Source organism: Hydractinia symbiolongicarpus, chromosome 4 (assembly GCF_029227915.1).
Source record: "Hydractinia symbiolongicarpus strain clone_291-10 chromosome 4, HSymV2.1, whole genome shotgun sequence".
Lineage (NCBI taxonomy): Eukaryota > Metazoa > Cnidaria > Hydrozoa > Anthoathecata > Hydractiniidae > Hydractinia > Hydractinia symbiolongicarpus.
In genome coordinates, this window is record NC_079878.1 from 6490089 (window position 1) to 6508506 (window position 18418).

General features: G+C 34.1%; 2 protein-coding genes and 1 non-coding gene across 3 annotated transcripts; 2 read left to right on the plus strand and 1 right to left on the minus strand.

Annotated features, from left to right (window-relative positions):
• The first annotated feature begins 5 nt into the window (after nt 1–5).
• Trnat-cgu (transfer RNA threonine (anticodon CGU)) lies at nt 6–77 on the plus strand. Its single transcript has one exon. It is a non-coding gene; the product is annotated as a tRNA-Thr (tRNA).
• A 1036-nt stretch (nt 78–1113) lies between these two features.
• LOC130641002 (Golgi reassembly-stacking protein 2-like) lies at nt 1114–10802 on the minus strand. The gene is made up of 11 exons (XM_057447630.1): nt 10617–10802; nt 4761–4841; nt 4521–4617; nt 4378–4425; nt 4191–4249; nt 4014–4100; nt 3790–3879; nt 3123–3163; nt 2778–2898; nt 2522–2570; nt 1114–2329 (listed from the first exon to the last, which is right to left on the minus strand). The coding sequence occupies exons 1-11, from the start codon at nt 10677–10679 to the stop codon at nt 1806–1808; spliced, it is 1260 nt and encodes a 419-aa protein (XP_057303613.1). The 5' UTR covers nt 10680–10802; the 3' UTR covers nt 1114–1805.
• A 129-nt stretch (nt 10803–10931) lies between these two features.
• Nucleotides 10932–16464, plus strand: LOC130641003 (60S ribosomal protein L11-like). The gene is made up of 4 exons (XM_057447631.1): nt 10932–11074; nt 14836–14995; nt 15215–15564; nt 16398–16464. Exons 1-4 carry the CDS (start codon nt 11069–11071, stop codon nt 16422–16424), a joined length of 543 nt encoding a protein of 180 aa, XP_057303614.1. The 5' UTR covers nt 10932–11068; the 3' UTR covers nt 16425–16464.
• The last annotated feature ends 1954 nt before the right edge of the window (nt 16465–18418 follow it).

An 18418-nucleotide genomic window follows, 5' to 3' on the forward strand; every position in this document is an offset into this window, starting at 1 on the left:
ACGTCGGCGCAGTGGCCAAGTGGTAAGGCGTCGGTCTCGTAAACCGAAGATCGCGAGTTCGACCCTCGTCTGTGCCTAGGCATTCATTTTCTTCTTTAAAATTTTAATATTTTTTAATGTTTAGAGGAAAAATCCTAGTAAAAGCCTGGTAAGAATATTCTTATTTTCTTTTATATTAATTTGGTCAGGTTCATAAGTTTTGTGGATTTTAAATAGTCATGGGTTGAACTTGCTTCCGACTAAAATTTAGCCCTCTATATCTTAAGGAAAACCATAGGGCAAATTTGGACCTTACAAATTTGGGTGTAACTGACCCTCGGTCCCAAATATTTTGGTCAGTTTCGACAAATTTAGACTTGGCATTCATAGGGGGTGCTATTTGTAAGTTTGAGTTTAAAAGATGTCGGGTGGTAAATTGTGGTGAATTAAACGCAAAATTGGGTGTTTTTTGATTTGGGGTGCCATCGATCGATTTGACCACATTCGTTCGAGTGGAAACCTGCCTTTAGAAACAAAATCTTTCCAGGCACAAACCTAATGTTTCGGGTGTATGCTTCTGAATTTTATTTACCATGTACAGCTCTTTGAAAGAGTCTGTTTTATGAAAACGCGCCACCTGTTTGTTAATAAGGCAAATCAAATATTACCTACGTTGGAGAACATATACAGCTGACTCTCCCTAATTCGAATTCCAATGGGGAAAAATTTTTGTTCGAATTATAGAGATATTCGAATTATAGAAAGTCTCTGTAATTCGAACTTTCAGCTTCAGAGAGTGAAAATTCGAATTACAGAGAGAAATTCCATTAATTTTAAAATCAAGAAAACACAATTTTAGTTTTATTCAATCTTTGTTTTCAATTTTAATTTACACAAAAAAGAAATTGGTTGCATTACCAACTTTTTTGAATTTTAGAAAAACATTCGAATTTGTCAGTCCTGTTTACACTCTAAAATTCGAATTAGGAAGAGAATCGTGCTAAAGGGACTAAAAAACTATAGTCCCTTTAGCAAAAGTTTGAATTATAGAAATATTCGACTTATAGAGATTCGAGTTAGAGGAAGTCAACTGTATTTCGATACATTTCTTTTATGCACAAAAGACGAAAAATATGCCGAAGTGCATGCTTTTGTAAAAGTAAACAATCAACGAAATTTATTTTGTAAAAATTTATTTTACAATTATTTTGCACAAATGTCGCCTTCTACAGAAAAAGAAAAAAACATTTCTAGGGAATCATAAAAAGACTCGTAGGTAATGAACAACTAAAATATATAAACTGCTCGTTGCTTTCCGAAAACAGAACAAAGTTTATCAGCTAGCTAGGTACTGGAAATTTTACCAATTTATCAATAAATTCAAGCGATTACTATATATTTCATGCTTTTCCTCACTACAATTACGCAGAAACATGCAGTTCCTTTGGATTTAAAAGTTAGCAACAGTTTAAAACAAGAAGCCCACAAGCTGATAGCATAATACGTGCTTTGAAACTATAGTAGTATTACGACCTTTAAAAAGTCGTAGTTACAACTGCTTAACTATAACTTAACGATTAACAATGATAACCCTTCAAAAATTGTGTTAACGGTCGCAAGATAAAAATACCAATCGCGAGAAAGTAGCCGTAAACTGAATTGAGTCACAAGACTCAGATATCTTCAACAAACAATTAATCTGTCAGAATTGTTTTTAGATTTCCCATTAAAATTGTAACAGAACGCAAACAAATTTTCCCCAAGAATACCCAAGAATTTATTAAATAAATAATTCCTAAATACAAATATTTTTTTATTTAAAGTGTTCATGTGGACGGTACTGCTGCTGGCTGTACACTCTGAATCTGTGTCGGTGTTGCTCCTTGTGTAATATCGGTCAGTAAAGGTACAGGTTTAGCTACAAACACACCGGGCTCCGTTTGGGAAACCTCTGGTGCAAGAATAGTAGCTGGTTGTGTATTTGCTTCTAGCTGGGGTGCTTCAGTGACATGTGATAATCCATTCGATATTGGGCTAGTAACAAGTTGTGGTGTGTTTTGAGGTTCAGTAGCGACCATGGCGTCAGGTGAATGCGACGCGACATGCGTTGACATAACTGTCGGTAAGATTGGTGTTTGCGATGGCGGAAGAGGTGTAGGAGTATTACTCAGCATTGGTGATACATGCGGTTGAACTGGTTGAGGAACTGGTTTGTAAAATTCCGGAGGCGGGACAGGTGGCGTAGCCATTGGTTGTATGTGAGATAAATTATGAGGAAGACTATTTGTTAATAACGGTGCAGTCATTGGATGCTGTGAGAGATTGACATTCGCCAATGACGTCTCCAATCCTGAATTAAAATATATTATTTTAATTCACTGTACGTCAGAAGAATTTGACACTCAATTTACTCAATAAATATTTATGTACCCGTCATACTTATTTTTTGCATATTTACAAAAACTTTTTTTATGTTTGTCTTCTTACAAACAAAACGCAACATATCTGCAAGGTTTGCCACCTGAAGAAAACAATTACGTACCTGTGTTTGCGTTGAAAGGCGCTGGTGAACCTCCACCAACAAGTGGTATCTAAATGAAAACAGAAGCAGATGTACACACGGACTATAATACACATTAGAAACTACACAGATGGTCTGGTGGGCAATGTCTACAGAGATACGCCGATTCTTAGTATAGTTTGCAGAATAAAACAAATTGTATATCTTAGGTGTGTGGAGGATGAAATATATCTAATAAATACGACAAAAAATGTATAAACATTCAAACTCAACACACCTCTGAAAACCCAGCAGCAATGCCAGCAGTTGTCGTTGCTATGATTGGCGGTTTTAAAGGTTTTGTCACATCGGGAACTGGAATTCGATGCAAGTACCCATAACCGATACCACAACCAATACTAAAATCATAAACACGATAATGGGGTGTACCTATATACTAAAATAATAGACACGATATGCAAACGCACTTTTCACTTAAATCTTTTCACTCACTCACAATATGTGGTGCACGCGAGGAGAATAAGTTTTACGACGGAGAAAAGTTTCTGAGATAATAGGGATTCAATTTATTTATAACACGTTAAGAAAGACGAAAATAATAAAAATTTCAAAATAAGCTTACCTCCCTTCTCCTCCCCATTTATTATTAGGTGTGATAGTAACCTAGAAAACAGAATGAAGAAGATTTATATAATTAACAAAAAAAGATATTATCTGGGATGAGATATACAGCAGATGATATCCAAATCAAGGGCAAAAATGATAAACCAAACATATAACATTGTCAAAAAAATTAGACTTGTACAGAATGGTCTTAAACCAGATAATGGTGAAAGACAAAACATATTTAAACATACACTATTTTTTTCATAAGCATAACGCTTATAAGCATACTTAAGCTCAAAAATTTAGCATAATGCTAAGCATACCTTGAAGCTCAGAACATACCTTAACAATCAAAAATTTTGGCATATAAAAGTTCGGCGGAAAAAATTTCGGACAGATACTGCATATTTTGCATTCGAATCAGTAGTATGCATTCGAATAATTTTGAGAACACTGCAGTGTAGCCTTGTGCAAATCCAACATGTAATCTTTATTCTTGATAAATACAAAGTTTAAAAGAGAGCTCGGAAATAAGCATATTGCTAAGCATACTTGCAGGCTCGAATTGAAAAGATCTTTAGCATACTGAGCCTCAGTCCAAACTAACTGCATGCTTATAAAAAAATTTATTGTATTTGATTTCTAAATTATAATTTTAGTTTTTCAATGGTAAAACGTCTAACCTCTCTGCAGCCATCTGTTTCTGAATTGTAGACATATAACTTCAAAGCTTTGTTTTCGTGCTGATCAATCAGATTGAAGAAGTCTTCCGCCTGTAGCAAAATAATGATACAACATTACCACTCTTGCCAGGCAGATTGAATTTAAAATTTATTTAAGTTAATTCTTATTCTCAATTTGTCTTACTAGCAAAACAATGAATAAAAAAAATAACAGAAATTTTTACATCGTGTAGCACAGTGTCTGCTCCAATAATGTAATCGGTGTGAGGTCTCAAGCCAGCAATATCTGATGGAGAGTTTGGGTTCACATCCTAAAAAACAAGCAAAATTTAGAAAGCAATTTAACACATGGATTTGGAAGTAAATAAGTGTTTTGGCATAATAACAATTAAACTACATACCAGAACATGCCAGACATTCTCTGCTGCTCCGTCAAATGAACAAAAACGAATGCTAACACCTAAACCAGATGTGAAAACAGTTGCTTTTACTTTGCACAACACAAATGTGCGCAAAAGTAATGCACATGCACAAGGATCACAAACTTACGCGACAATCATATAACAAAAAAATACAAAAATACCTTACCCAAGAGTCCTTGACCTCCCCACAAATTACTTGGTGTGATACTTGCCTCTAAAAAAGATTTGATTGGATACAAAATAAATTAACTTTTTCTAAACAGCTTTTGCATTTGGAAAGTTTGAAAACATATCCTTTCAAAAGGTTACCTCTCACTTTTCTGGTTTTACTGCTATAGACCAAAAGTTTTACAGGTTTCTCAACATTTGCTTTCAAAACTTCTTTTAATGTGTCATTGTCTTGATCCTAAAAACAATTTTTCTGCAACAGGCAAGACTTTTCTCACACGAGCGTAAACATGAAGGTAACAATAAAGAAGGAGATTGAAAAAAATAAAAAACGTTATCTATGTAACATCCAATGTGAAATATTGTAAAAAATATACTTACCAATCTATTGTTTTCTACGGAAACTATAAAATCAAAAAATGGTTCCAACCCAGCCTTGTAACCTGGAGATCCTTCTTGAACCTAACAAAATAAGCAAATAAGAATTTGTAAAGTTGTTTAAGTAGCCATGAAAGGCATATTTGAAATGCAAAAATCTTTTTTGAATGCATACTGCCATGCTTGAATACATGTTTTTAAAAATTCCTGCAAGCAATTTCAAAATCGTTACAAGGCTTAAAATTTACCATGCTTTAAACTTTTCCTCCTCAAAACCCTTTAAAAAAAAGTTTGCAAAAATCTTTGTTCTGTGTGTAATGCTAAAAATGCTTATGTATTAGATAATCACTGATTTTTAAACAAAAATAGAGAAGTGAAATAGCATTTTTAAAGTTCCGTAACTATATCATGATATTAGCTATCAGTTATTGACTTTCTCTGTATCATAAAAAAATATTTTATTTATAATAAATTTAAAATATAAAAATATGCAGTTAAGTTTATAGCCTTTAATAATAGGCTACTTCTGTGTGTCTATCTGTCTGTGTATCTATCTGTCTGTCTGTGTGTCTATCTGTGTGTGACTTTTGAAAAGTGGATGTTTTTTGTCTTATTTGTTTGTTGACAAATTAGTTCTTTCTTGACATAATATATTTGCTTGACGACAATACCATTATTGTTATTATGGTGAAAGATGGTAAAAGCATCTGGATATATTGGATTTGAGCTTATTACAAGTCTTGCTAATCAGATTATAAAGGATGGTGCTATTCCGTATGAGTGGCAGTCGAGTGTAATAGTGAATTGTTTCAAGGACAAGGGTGATGCATTAGAAAGAGGTAACTATGGAGGTTTGAAGTTGGTTGATCAAGTATTGAAAGTCATTGAAAGAGTGATTGATAAGTTTCTTAGAGAAAGAATTTATATAGACAAGATGCAATTTGGTTTTGATTCAGGGCGTGACACTACAGATGCCTTTTGATAGAGTGCCATGTAAGGTCATTTGGTGGGCTATGAGGAAATTAGGTGTGGATAAGTGGCTAGTTACGATTGTACAGTCTATGTACAGCAATGCTAGAAGTTCGTGTCAGGATTAAAGATTCACTTAGTGATGAATTTAGTGTAAATGTTGGTGTGCATTAGGGTTCTGTACTTAGTCCTTTGTTGTTTGTGCTAGTCTTAGAAGCGCTGTCGATGGAGTTCAGAACAGGTTGTCCATGGGAGTTATTGTATGCAGATGATTTGGTTCTCATAACAGAGTCAATGGAAGAGTTAGTTGAAAAGTTTGAGAAGTGGAAGAAAGGGCTAGAAGAGAAAAAGCTAAGGGTGAACACAGCAAAGTCTAAGGTCATGATTAGTAGCATTGCAGCCAAGTGTGACCTTGTAGTTGGAAAGTGGCCTTGTGGAGTTTGCAGGAAAGGGGTTGGTAGTAACTCAATTTTTTGTCAGACTTGCAAGCATTGGGCACATAAGAAGTGCTGTAGTATTGGTGGAAGGTTAACAGCTGACATTCAGTTTGTATGGAAGCGTTGCAAAGGTGAGATTATAGAGAATAAAGTATTTCCAACTTTAATGATGTACAACAGTGGCTCGTTAGAGATACTTGAGAACTTCTGTTTCTTAGGTGATATGTTGGGCAGTGAAGGGGGTGTTGGAAGAAGTGTTACTTGCAGGTTAGGTTCTGCTTGGAAAAAGTTCAGAGAGTTACTTCCTTTGTTGACTAGCAGAGTCTTGTCAATTGAGGTAAAAGGTAGGTTTTATGGGGCCTGTGTAGGAAGTGTTATGTTACGTAATAAACCTGTGCATTTCGAAACGAATTTTGGGACCCAGGTTTGGAAAATTTACCCAAATTGGTCCCAAGTGGTCCCTAGTTACCCACGCATCACCACCTCATTTCCAAGTTATTTGGGCTCAAAGTTTTTAGTGCACTGTAATGGCTTTATCAACTTAATATAGGGTATTGTCGTTAAAGTAGTGTTATTGACGTCGCGCCGTAACGTCAGAAAATTTAACATATTAGACATGGATTATTCGGCAACATTAAAGGAAAATGAACACATCCGCTCTGCCTGTTACAGAGGCACAGAACTGGTGTATTATTATATAGATGATGTTTTTATTCATATTGAAGAATAGGATGAGAGTAATAAGATATGAGAAGGTAATGCCATGGGAGACACTCACAATGAAGTACAGCCAAATGTACATGCCATGTGCGTGTTTCATACTATTTAAGTGAATTAGGATGATAAGATAAGATAAGATAATTTTATTAATCAAAAATAGCTGTACAGTTCAAATAATTAAATAAATTTTAATATGAAGAGAAAAAACAAACAAACTATTTTTGAAGGGAGACCTTACCTAATAGCAGAAGCTAAGACGAGGATAAGGCCACCCTTGGACGAGTACAATAGACGGCACAGGACACAAAAGACGGCACGAACATATATAATCACCAGATAAATGAACCGTGTGAGAACAAAGGGAAAATTTGTTACAAATTAATAAGAGGCAATAAAATACTTCTTTAGATCACTTTTCAGACCAAAGTAATCTATGGAAACAAATTATTTAGTCATTGATGTCTGTATCTTATTCCAGGATTTAATGGTGTTAAATCTAATAGAATTTTTACCAAAACAAACGGTATTGACAGTAGGAAGATTGATCAAGCCAGCCTTTTCTGCACAAGTGCTCTGGGCATGGTTGAAGTCAACCGCAAAAGTATTCTGGATAGTAGCAGGCATTTTATCATGAAAGAGCTTATGCAAAAACAGAATGTTCTGACACTGGACAATATCATTGAATTTGAGGATTTCCAGGTTGCCATAGATGATACTAGATGATGCTCTTCGAGATTCAAAAGTCATTAGTCTGATAGCAAAATTTTGTAAAACAGCAATACGATTAACATCAAGACTATTTGGTTGACCCCAAATTTGATTACAATATTGCAGGTGGGAATGAAAAATAGCATAGTAGACTAGGATAAGGACATTTTGAGGCACAAAATGACGAAGTTTAGCTAAAGCTCCATTAGCCCTCTTGAGCTTGGCAACAGTATTATTGATCTGAGTATTCCAGCTTAAATCAGAATCTAATAGAACACCAAGATATTTAATAGAATCACTAGGCATAAGCCTTTTACCATTGATGAGAAGCCTAAAATCATAATTAAGAGGTTTATGTGCATGTTTAAATATAATGTATTCTGTCTTGCTAGCATTAAGAGAAATCTTATTAGCATTCAGCCAATGGCAGAGAAGCTTGAGGTTTAAATTCATTTGTTTGGCCAGTTGTTTCAAAGAGTCACTGAAATGCAGGAGGTTTGTATCATCAGCAAAGTGGTGTACCATAGAATAGTTAATTGCACAATTCAAGTCGTTTATATAAATTAAAAATAAAAGTGGTCCTAAAACAGAGCCTTGAGGGACACCATGTCTGGTAAGATTATTTGCTGATCTAGCTCCATTTAAAGACACAAATTGTTGACGACCTATTAAGTAGGACCTAAATAAAGAGAGAGCATTACCTCGAATTCCATAATGATGAAGCTTTGTAAGCAGAATTTCATGATCAACAGTATCAAAAGCCTTCTGGAGATCAATAAACACTCCACATGCATAATTTCCTTTATCAAGAGCATCCATAATTTTTTGAGAGATATTCATTAGTGATTGACAGGTTGAGTAATTTTTTCTGAAACCAAATTGTTGCTTATACGGGACATTGTTAGCTTCAAGAAACCCATACACCTGTTTATATATAAGTTTTTCAAATATCTTATCAATGTTTGGAAGTAAGGATATAGGTCGATAATTTGCAAGTTCCAATTTGGATCCTTTTTTATGAATAGGGATAACCCTGGCAGTTTTTAAATTAGAAGGAAAAATGCCTGAAGTAAAAGACAAATTTATAAGTTTAGAGAGTGGAACGGATAATTCAGTTTTAACAGTAGAAAAAATTTGGGCAGGAATGCTAAATGGCCCAGAAGATTTACCAAGGTCCAAGGAAGAAATACAATGGAGAACTTCAATATCATCAGTTGGTGAAAGAAACATTGAATTAGGAACAGAATCTTTTAAGAAGGAAGAGAAATGTTTTGATGTGAATGGGATGCCCATTCTTATATTGTCAGCAATTGATGAAAAATAATTATTAAAAGAGCTAGCAATTGTCACTGGATCAGTGACAAGTAAGTTATCAATGTTCATACAGGTTGGAGAAGCAGAAGCAGAAGAACGAACAGAAATTATATTTTTAACACCTTTCCAAATGTTGCCAATATTTTTTTGGTTATCACTAAAATATTTATTGAAAAAATTACTCTTGCTCAATCTACACAGAGTTGCAATTTATTGCGGTACTTTTTGAAACGCTCTAACAAGAGAGACTTAAAATATGGATCTTTTTCTCTTAAAAAACGATTATGAAGAAGGTCTCTTTTAGAATAAGAGAATAATGAGATATGCTGTCAAAGACACAAACAATGGAGTACAGCCACTCACAATGATATGTTCATACATATCATTGTGAGTGTGAGATACCATTCAAGTGCATATTCTTGGGTTATACATGGAATCACAGTCCCGATATTTACTTGCGCGCACATCTAAGTGATCACGTAATGGCCAATGCACGCGCAGAAATGGAGGTAAAAATGTAAACAAACCAAGCAAACACGGAGAAAAACGTTTAAAACAAACAAAATCCACAATAAAACAAGACAATTCAGATTTCAACATTTATTTACTATATGTTTTAACCATGCTATACTGGCACAATTCTATTTTAACATTTACACAAATAAAACATGCATTCAAAGGAAGACTTCTTTCGCGTGCCACTCCGATCTATCCGCAATCTTTGTTGTCACTTTTTTGCTTGTTTACCAAAGTAGTATTCAGAAAGGGATTACACAAAGTAGACATCTAATCTATGCTTTGAGAAAGCGATTGTTTAACTATAATTTGAACCATAATATGTGCATTAACAAATGGTGCTTTGCACGAGCTCGAATAATGACATAAACCCTCGTGAATTGAGCATTCGTCTTTTTGCATTTTCCATTTTAGTAACTATGATTTTTCCAAGGATTATTGGCTATTCATGAATCCTATAACAAGCAGTTAGTCGATCTTTTTCCTTTTTTCGCTTTTCTAGCCTTGTATTTTTCTGCACTAATGTTTTGTTACCGCCATTTCTGCGCATGCATCTTTTTGGATATTGTAATGTTATTTGATGCGCGCTCAGGAAAAACTATGATTGAGTGTATTACTGTCTGCGTGCCTTGGGCAAGCATTTGATGTGATTACCGATTATGATTACTTGGCAATACATGTATCTGTCCTGCCTGTCCTTGTTTAATCTTGTTGCCTGGCATCCTGATCCATTCCACAAATATACAATTGCGTTTCAAGACCAAATATGTTGTATCAAATTATTTTATATTACAATGCATTCTACTATTCTGATGTGTTATTACTGAGAAACCCAGACAATGAATGATTATCTCAATAACACTCTTCCTTTTTCAATTCTTAACAAAAGCATTGTAACAAAAAAATATTTATTTAAACAATGGTTAACTAAAATTGTAAACTTGTGTTGTTCATGTTTTCTTTTCCTTTGCTCTCTCTCACAATGTCTTAGTAAAGGTGATCAGAATTTTTTTAGCAAAATTATTAGCTGTTCTCCGATTTTCCTTGCGAAACCACTCATTTTTTTAATTGTAATATAATTTAAATATTTAAGTTTATACTTATCTATGTAGCTAGAATATGTTGGTATTTTATAAAATTGGATTTGATTTTTCAACAGGCCATAACGAGTAGCATAAAATAAAATCATATATACCCTTAAGACATGATATCCTTCCGTCCCTCCGCCTGGTACATCTGAAGATGAACCAGCTCCCATAATTGCAGTCTTTTTAAACGCTACTTTTGCCGTTTAGTTTAGTTAACTAGCGCAATTGATTCTGTTTTGATCTTCCTTACTACGTGGCCACCATCATGGAAGCTTACAGGGTGAAGCATACAGGTTTTGCTAATGTCAAAGTCGACATATAAAAGTTAAATAGTAAATTGTTTCGACAGCATTAAACAAAATCAGTAAATAAAATTTTCATAAAATGCTTTCTACTGATTAGTATAAATGCAAAAAAATAATAAAATTTCGCTTTGATGCACTTTTAGGTAGAGTCATCATTATATTTTTTCTTTCCTGGTCTGCATAATACACATTCGACCTACATTTCTTGTGCCTTCCCGTGGATCTTCTCGATCTTTATCATCCAGTCCGGCAACATGGCGGTAAGACTTTCTCTTCACGTGGTGGTCATTATTACGATTTCAACATTTTTTGGTACTAAGCTAATGTGTCTTGTGAAGTAACCTAACGAATACACTTTCAAATTTAGTCGTTTTTTCTTGAAATATGAAATAAACAGATTTTTCATAAATTTTATCATTATAATAACCCATCAAGCCTGTGTAAGTTTGGTATATGATTTCTAAAATAGTGTAAATATAGATTGCTTAAATTGTGTTGGTCAAGTTTTGGAGTTAGGGAACATAGACAAAATGTGCTTGTCCTATTTGCTTAAACATATGGACCTGTTAATTTACAAAAAGACATTGTTTTGATTGACCAGGAATTTTGGAATTGCAAATGCCATTATAATTGCACCTAAAATCATTATAATAACACACATCTGAATAAATTTTATTACTTCATTTTGATTTTTTGGGTTAACTTTCCTTTAAAAAAGAAACATTTTCTGGTCCCTTGCACGGCTGTTTCAAAGCGGTCAAAAATGTTACGAAAAATAATTCAAAATACCCTGTCAGTTAAAACAGGATATCTCAAGAACGAAATAAAATTTTGATATTCTGTAAAAAGAATAATCTCAGATAAATTGTCCATATTAATAAAAGAAAAAAAATTAAGATAAAAGTTTAAAAAAGAACAATACACCTTTACGATAATTCGGAAAAAGTAACACTCCATGGCAGCTTATTTTGCGATCGGAGGAGGTAAACATACACTTTTATAAGAGTTTATTAATGAGAAAACACGTTTTTTTGTGATAACTTTTCCTGCCGCGTTTTGTTTTTAATGAAAAGTACACATACGTTATTATTATTAACATTTCCTGAAAATTTGAAAGAAATTGATACAACAGAAGTTAAAAAAAATGGAGAAAACACGCTTTCGTCTCTAACAAACTCTCATAAAAACACGATTTTTACCTCCTTTTTTCCGTTATTGTAAAACGATGGAAATCCGTAGGAACGCATGTACAATTGAATTATCGTAAAGGTGTATTAGCCACATTCGAAGTTTTAAAAGCTATAAAACAATTTCCTAAAATCTAGGGTGATCTTATAGCAAAAAAATAATATTAAAATCCCTGCAGAATAAAGTAGTTTACTGTTTTGTCCCTTGCCTCGTGCTCTGCAAAACTTCAGCTAGCTTCAAAATTGCTAAGACACCGTTGTCTCGCTTATTCCAACATTGTCGAAAAATCCTGGTTTCAAACTAGGATTCCTGGATCGAGCAATCAAGTCCAAAGTAAACACAAGGATGCCGTAATTTTGCTGGGAAAAACCATGCCTACCAAAACATTAAACGCCATCACTGTGACTTGCTTAGAAGTTTAGCTAATTATTTATTTAGACAGAAAAGGAATAACACTACATCAAATTGCTCCTCTTTTTTAGCGCCTTATAATTTAAGTAGTTTATAATTTGCGAGACAAACGGTGCATGGCATCCAGGCCCCCCATACCAATTTTCAAGTCCATAGCTAGTAACCGGCGTTGGCACAAGGTTGGAAAGATGGTATACTTTCGCCAAAAATGTTTGTTTTTTAGTTTAGTGTTTTTTGTTTGACGAAATAACTCGAAATTTATTACACACATATAGCATATTTATATATTTGAAAAGGAGAAAAGTAGATCGTTTTGATACTTTTTAATTCAGTAAAATTAAAACAATACAAAAAAAGTTTCAATTACTTAAAAAATGATAAAAATCCAAAATTTCAAAAAAAATTGTGGAAGTCATTTTAATTTTGTCTGCGGTTTTACCGTAGCGAAACAGCCATGCCTGGAGGGGCAAGCATTTTTTATTGATGGTGTCCAAGAGTTTGTTTTATAAATGTATTCTTTATACAGGACTGGCCAGAAATGGTGTGTGGTCACAGCACATACCTCTGCAAATGTCTAAATTAATTTTGACATGAATCTTTATCTCTGTCATGGTGTGTTATAAAAGGTGCTTTTTCTGCAGTTATTAGAACACTGTGTCAATGTCAGCATAATTTTTTAACCTAAAAAAACTCACTATTTTTCTCAATAATTTATGCTTTCCCATATTTAATAGCAACATACTTCTAGTGTTCTCAAAGCCTTGTTCTCATGCAGTTTTTTAATTTGTGAAATACAAGTTTTTTATGTTAAACTACTCCCTAAATTCAAAACAAACAGGAAAGTGAAACAGATAAAATTAAAAAATAGTATGCAATGAAACAGTATTTAATTATATAATTTTTACTGTTTTCCACTGATTTAAGTTATCCACAAGTGGTTATAAACTATGTTGTTGAACCTCAAAATGTTTGTCACATTCACATGTTTAAATTTTCGCCTAAAGTTTTTAATGGTAACAATGCTTTTTTTATTGTAGTGCAAGGCAATGTTACTGCTCTAGCAAAACGATTTCTTTTTAATTCTTTTTTGTGTGCAAATATTCCTGAAATTGAAGTTATCTTATCTAAATATGTTAGTAAATTTTTTCACATTAAACATAAATTTGTTGGTCATCATCACATGTCATTGTTAATTTGCGAGAGTGATGGTGCTGCACATTGGTGATTGTACTTTTTACCAGGCCTGTTTATACCCTATAGTATTTTTTAAATTGTGTGAAGTGTGTTAGCTAAAAATTCTCAATTGAGGCCCTTAGGCCTCACTTGCAAATTTCTTGCAAAAGGTTATCCCTATGGACGCCCCATGGTGTCGTTTATTATGCTGGGAAACAGCCTTTCCCAGCAGATTTTTTTCTAAACATTGGTCAAAAACTTGAGTTTTTAACTCGCATGCTACCATTTTTAACTTTACGTGAAATGCTGATCTAATGTTAATGACAAGAAAAGAATATGTGTTATGCAATGAAAATCTAAGCTAAACTTTTTCAGTTACCAGCAAAGTGGTAAGGATCGCTAAAACTTTTTGGATAATCAAGACAAGGCAAAGAGGGAGACAGTGACAAGCCTGAAAAGCTTGCAAGCTTCGTGAAACTAAAAATATTGATCTTATAAAGTATTTAACCCAAAAGAGTGAATAGTGTAGTTTTATTGTTTTATTTAAAACGTTGATAAAGATTCTGGCAACAATAACGTCATTTAAAAATAACCAGAAAAATAATAACCTGAATTGTTCTTTTTACAAGCTGTGGGCACCAATCTGGAAAACCTTAAATTTCATGTATCAGTTTAGAATTATTAAATTGAGGGAAAGCAGATTCAACAAATGGCAAAATTAGCTAAGATATTTATTTAAAAACAAATCTGTCAGGGTAATACTAAAGTGAGCATGGAATATGTAACTCGCGGGGATGAAAATGGGTTCAAAGGTGGAGTACTTGTACCTACTAAATATCTTGCTTTTTATTCAATCTTGTAGATACGCAATTATTCCCACACGTAGGTAACATTTCATATGTCTAACATAGTTTTTACTAATGTAATTGCGAGATTGTGACAGAGTCTTCAGGGATATATTGCCAAGGTAATTAAAGAAATTAGATAATCATGTTTGCATTTACCATACTTTAAATTTCTAAGTTGTATTACTGTGCACTTTATTCTGATTCTGACTACTTTTCTTTTAATTCAATAAGCCTTGTTTCATAATTATTTATTTTTTGCTCCCAGCATTATAGAAATAATCTGTCATGGCATGCATGTAATGATTGTGTATACATTTTACACCATTTTCAAGCAATTTACTGTCTTATGATTTGAGTTAAACTGTAGGTCAGCAAATAATGCCCATCATTATCTTTTTTAGCCTCAAGAGGAAAAGAAGGTGGAAAAGGTCAACCCAATGAAGGAAATCAGAATCCAGAAGCTGTGTATCAATATTTGTGTTGGCGAAAGTGGTGACAGACTTGTACGTGCTGGCAAAGTATTGGAAGCCTTGACTGGACAAACTCCAGTATTTTCCAAAGGTAGTTTTTAACCTTGATGATTCGTAGTCATATTTCAGACCTTTTTATGTGATTTTAGCCCTCTTTGCAAAATGTATGGTCTTTTGAATTTTTCAAGCACCTTTTTGTTACCATTTTCTTAATAAAAATTCAACTTTTCTACGCCTAAAGCCTGATTAACAAATATATAAATAAAATTTATTTTCTAAAAGTGTGTTGTTAGAATGTAATTACTTTTAGCCCGTTACACTGTAAGATCTTTCGGCATTCGACGTAATGAAAAAATTGCTGTACATTGCACTGTACGAGGTCCTAAAGCAGAAGAAATTTTGGAAAAGGGTTTAAAAGTAAAAGAGTATGAATTGAGAAGACGCAATTTCTCAGCAACTGGAAATTTTGGATTTGGAATTCAAGAACACATTGATCTTGGAATAAAATACGATCCCAGCATTGGTATTTACGGTATGGACTTCTATATTGTCTTGGCCAGGCCCGGATACAGTATTGCATACAGAAGACGCAAGAAGTCAAAAGTTGGGTTCAAACACAAAATTACCAAGGCTGATTCCATGAAATGGTTTCAACAGAAAGTATGTAATTTTATTTTTACTATGTCCTTTTTGTCCAGCCACATTTATTGGCTTAACATTTTTTTTTTGCCACAATGGGTTGGATGAAGCCATTGTAGCATGGAACTTCGTTTTTACCCATTAGTTAAACTCTAATTCCTTGGCAGAAAATCTCATGGTTACCCCTTACTAAGTATTTCTCACTTTTCCTGTCCAGGCTTTTTACCCCAGGAACGCCTAGCTACATAGATATATAGATGTGCATATTTTACATGGCTAGCCTCACAAATATTGAGGGATATACCCTGTCTATTATTTCCAGGAGGGGCCATGGCTTTGATGGGGAGTCCTGGAGTATTCAATGCTCTCTTTGAGCTACACACACTCAATTAGGGTCAGCGCTCTGCCAGACAACTCCCTGTCACATCCAACGGCCCACACAGTGCGCCATCTACCCAATTTCCCTCATATGGCTTGGGTTAACCCGGGGCTACGGTAATTTTAATTGCCCATATTAAATCGCCGCCAAGGGAAATCGAACCCCGGTCTCCCGCACAAACTACAAGAGTGATAACCGCTAAACTACGGCTCCTGGCTCCACACCTCATTCAATTATCTCCTTTATTCTCTTCAAGTGCCACATCCCACTTCTCTCTGATCTGAACAACATGGTCAATGTTATTAATGCGTAACCTGCTAATTAGCTTATTTAACATCTTTCCGTCTCTCGGACCTTGCTCATGTATCATTGTCCAAGGACAACCAGTTATCCAAGGTTTATTAAGTTTGTGTTAAACTTTAGAATACTTAAAATAAATGCTGAATGAAAATATTGAATTTTTTTTCTTTTTTAGTATGATGGTATCCTGCTTAACAAATAAATTTCTTCGGAAGCACAGAATAAATACATTTCGAATGTTACGTTTGTTATTTGTTTTGTGCCCCTCCCCCTTAATTTTTTTACAGGTTCATTTAAAAATGGGAAATTTAGATAAACAGGCACAGCTGTGCCAAGATTTTCACTGCGAAAGTTCATTTCCGCAAAAAAAATTAAAGTTCACGAATTTTAAGAAATTTTATTGTAACACTATAAATTTGCCAGAAAAAACTACTTTAGGGGAACACAGGTCAAAATGTTGTTGTTTTTAGCATGTTCTGGCATTGATTTGAACTTTAATCCTTTCAAGTGACGCATACCGCGCGACGATTCGAAGCGACGAGAAACATGTTTTACTCGAAACATGTTTTATTCAGAGTTTCCCATATGAAGGCAACGAGAGCATAATCCAGAATCTTTCTTCGGCTTAGGAATTACGAAAACGTGCTTATCATTTTGAAGTCAACCACTACTGCTTGAACGCCCAAATGCCATGTAAGATAGTATAAATTATAGAAACTGATATTATGTACCTTATTACACGAAAATAACGAAGCAAGTAAATTCGCGTTATTTAGAACCCGTTAATTTATTTATCGCGTATTTTATTCCATCCGTTAATTAATGGCTGGCACTAAAAAATCCCCCGTTAACCTTAATTCTCAAAAATAACGCCCTTTAAAAAGCTCGTGCATATATAGTTTGGACAAAGATAATCTGGAGAGCGGCAGGTATCACGGATAACTTGACTACTGTGCGTAAAAAAACACTATTAAAAATATCCCTTTATAGTAACCCTTTTTGAGCATTCTAGACAGAAAGATTAAATATGTTTTTGACATTTCATTCTCTTTCATTTTCTTAGTTGGAACCTGTAAAAAAGTGTCTACACCTCTTTAAAATTCGCGTTAATTAAATACCATCTGAAAATTTGAAATTCGTTGATTCGCGTTAATTACCACACACTTTGAAACTCGAATTCGCGGTAATTTTTGATCGCATTGATTATGGAACCCTTATTACGTTCTGTGAGTTCTTTAAAACAAAAATAGCGATACGCGACTATTACAACATGAAATGAACTTTGGAGTGGGCTCAAAAATGGAAATTTTGCATGCTTATATTTTGCGCAATATATATATTCTTTTTTCCTTTTTTTTTAACTAAGCACTTAGGTTTTTCTCAGTCTGTAAACGAAAATATTCTAAAGGGCCTATTAAGTGCATCAACTTTCCCTGTTTTTGCATTTCATGAGCAAAACTTACGAAAAAACCCTTCAAGATTTTAAAAATATAAAATTTCGGGAGCACGAATTTTTAAAAGTTAACCTTGGACATTTCAAAGATTCACAACCTCAAAACTTAGAATTTTGTATCATAAATTTTCCAACTCCTTTGCCTTTCAAAAAACTGCGTCGTCAAGTTTTCGCGCCTGAAACGAACAATTCGAAATTTCCGTTCTGCAAATCGATGGTCTTGGTACTTTATAGGAAATGACGGGCAGATAAGTTTATTCCAACAAAAAATATTACTGCAAAATGCATTGTAAAGGTTAATTTTTTGCAACCACAATTTCTGATGTGGATTCAGGCAAAGCTACCGTCAAAGTCGCATGTTACTAGTATTCGGCTGAGCTGGGAAAGGAATTTTACCTGTGTTGTTTTGGCGAGATTTGAGAATTTCGTATTTACATCAATATCAAAAGGCATGCAGTGTGTAATGCAATTTTTAAGCGCATAACACGGTATTGAAAATTAATCGCGAAAACATATTTGCGCAATTGGCGACAGTAGAACTTTAGGCATTTCGTGAAAACCTTTATTCTAGGCAATCTTTTTCACTCTCAAAGACGTTCATGGCGTAAAAAAGCCCTGGGAACGAGGTTAATGTTACTTCGCACAGGTCTGAGAGAGACAAAAATCACCAGGAAAGAAAAGGCGACACAACTATGTTTTTATGGCGTGCGGACCGCGTGGACCAGATAAATAGAATGCGGGTT

Coding starts and splice junctions, on each gene's coding strand:
- LOC130641003 (XM_057447631.1), top strand. Junction 14,996..15,214: donor AACTCCAGTATTTTCCAAAG/GTAGTTTTTAAC, acceptor AATTACTTTTAG/CCCGTTACACTGTAAGATCT. Junction 15,565..16,397: donor TGAAATGGTTTCAACAGAAA/GTATGTAATTTT, acceptor TTTCTTTTTTAG/TATGATGGTATCCTGCTTAA.
- LOC130641002 (XM_057447630.1), bottom strand. CDS start 10,679: ATGGGAGCTGGTTCATCTTCAGATGTACCAGGCGGAGGGACGGAAGGA. Junction 4,101..4,190: donor AGAATGTCTGGCATGTTCTG/GTATGTAGTTTA, acceptor CTTGTTTTTTAG/GATGTGAACCCAAACTCTCC. Junction 3,880..4,013: donor CAGACACTGTGCTACACGAT/GTAAAAATTTCT, acceptor ATTTTGCTACAG/GCGGAAGACTTCTTCAATCT.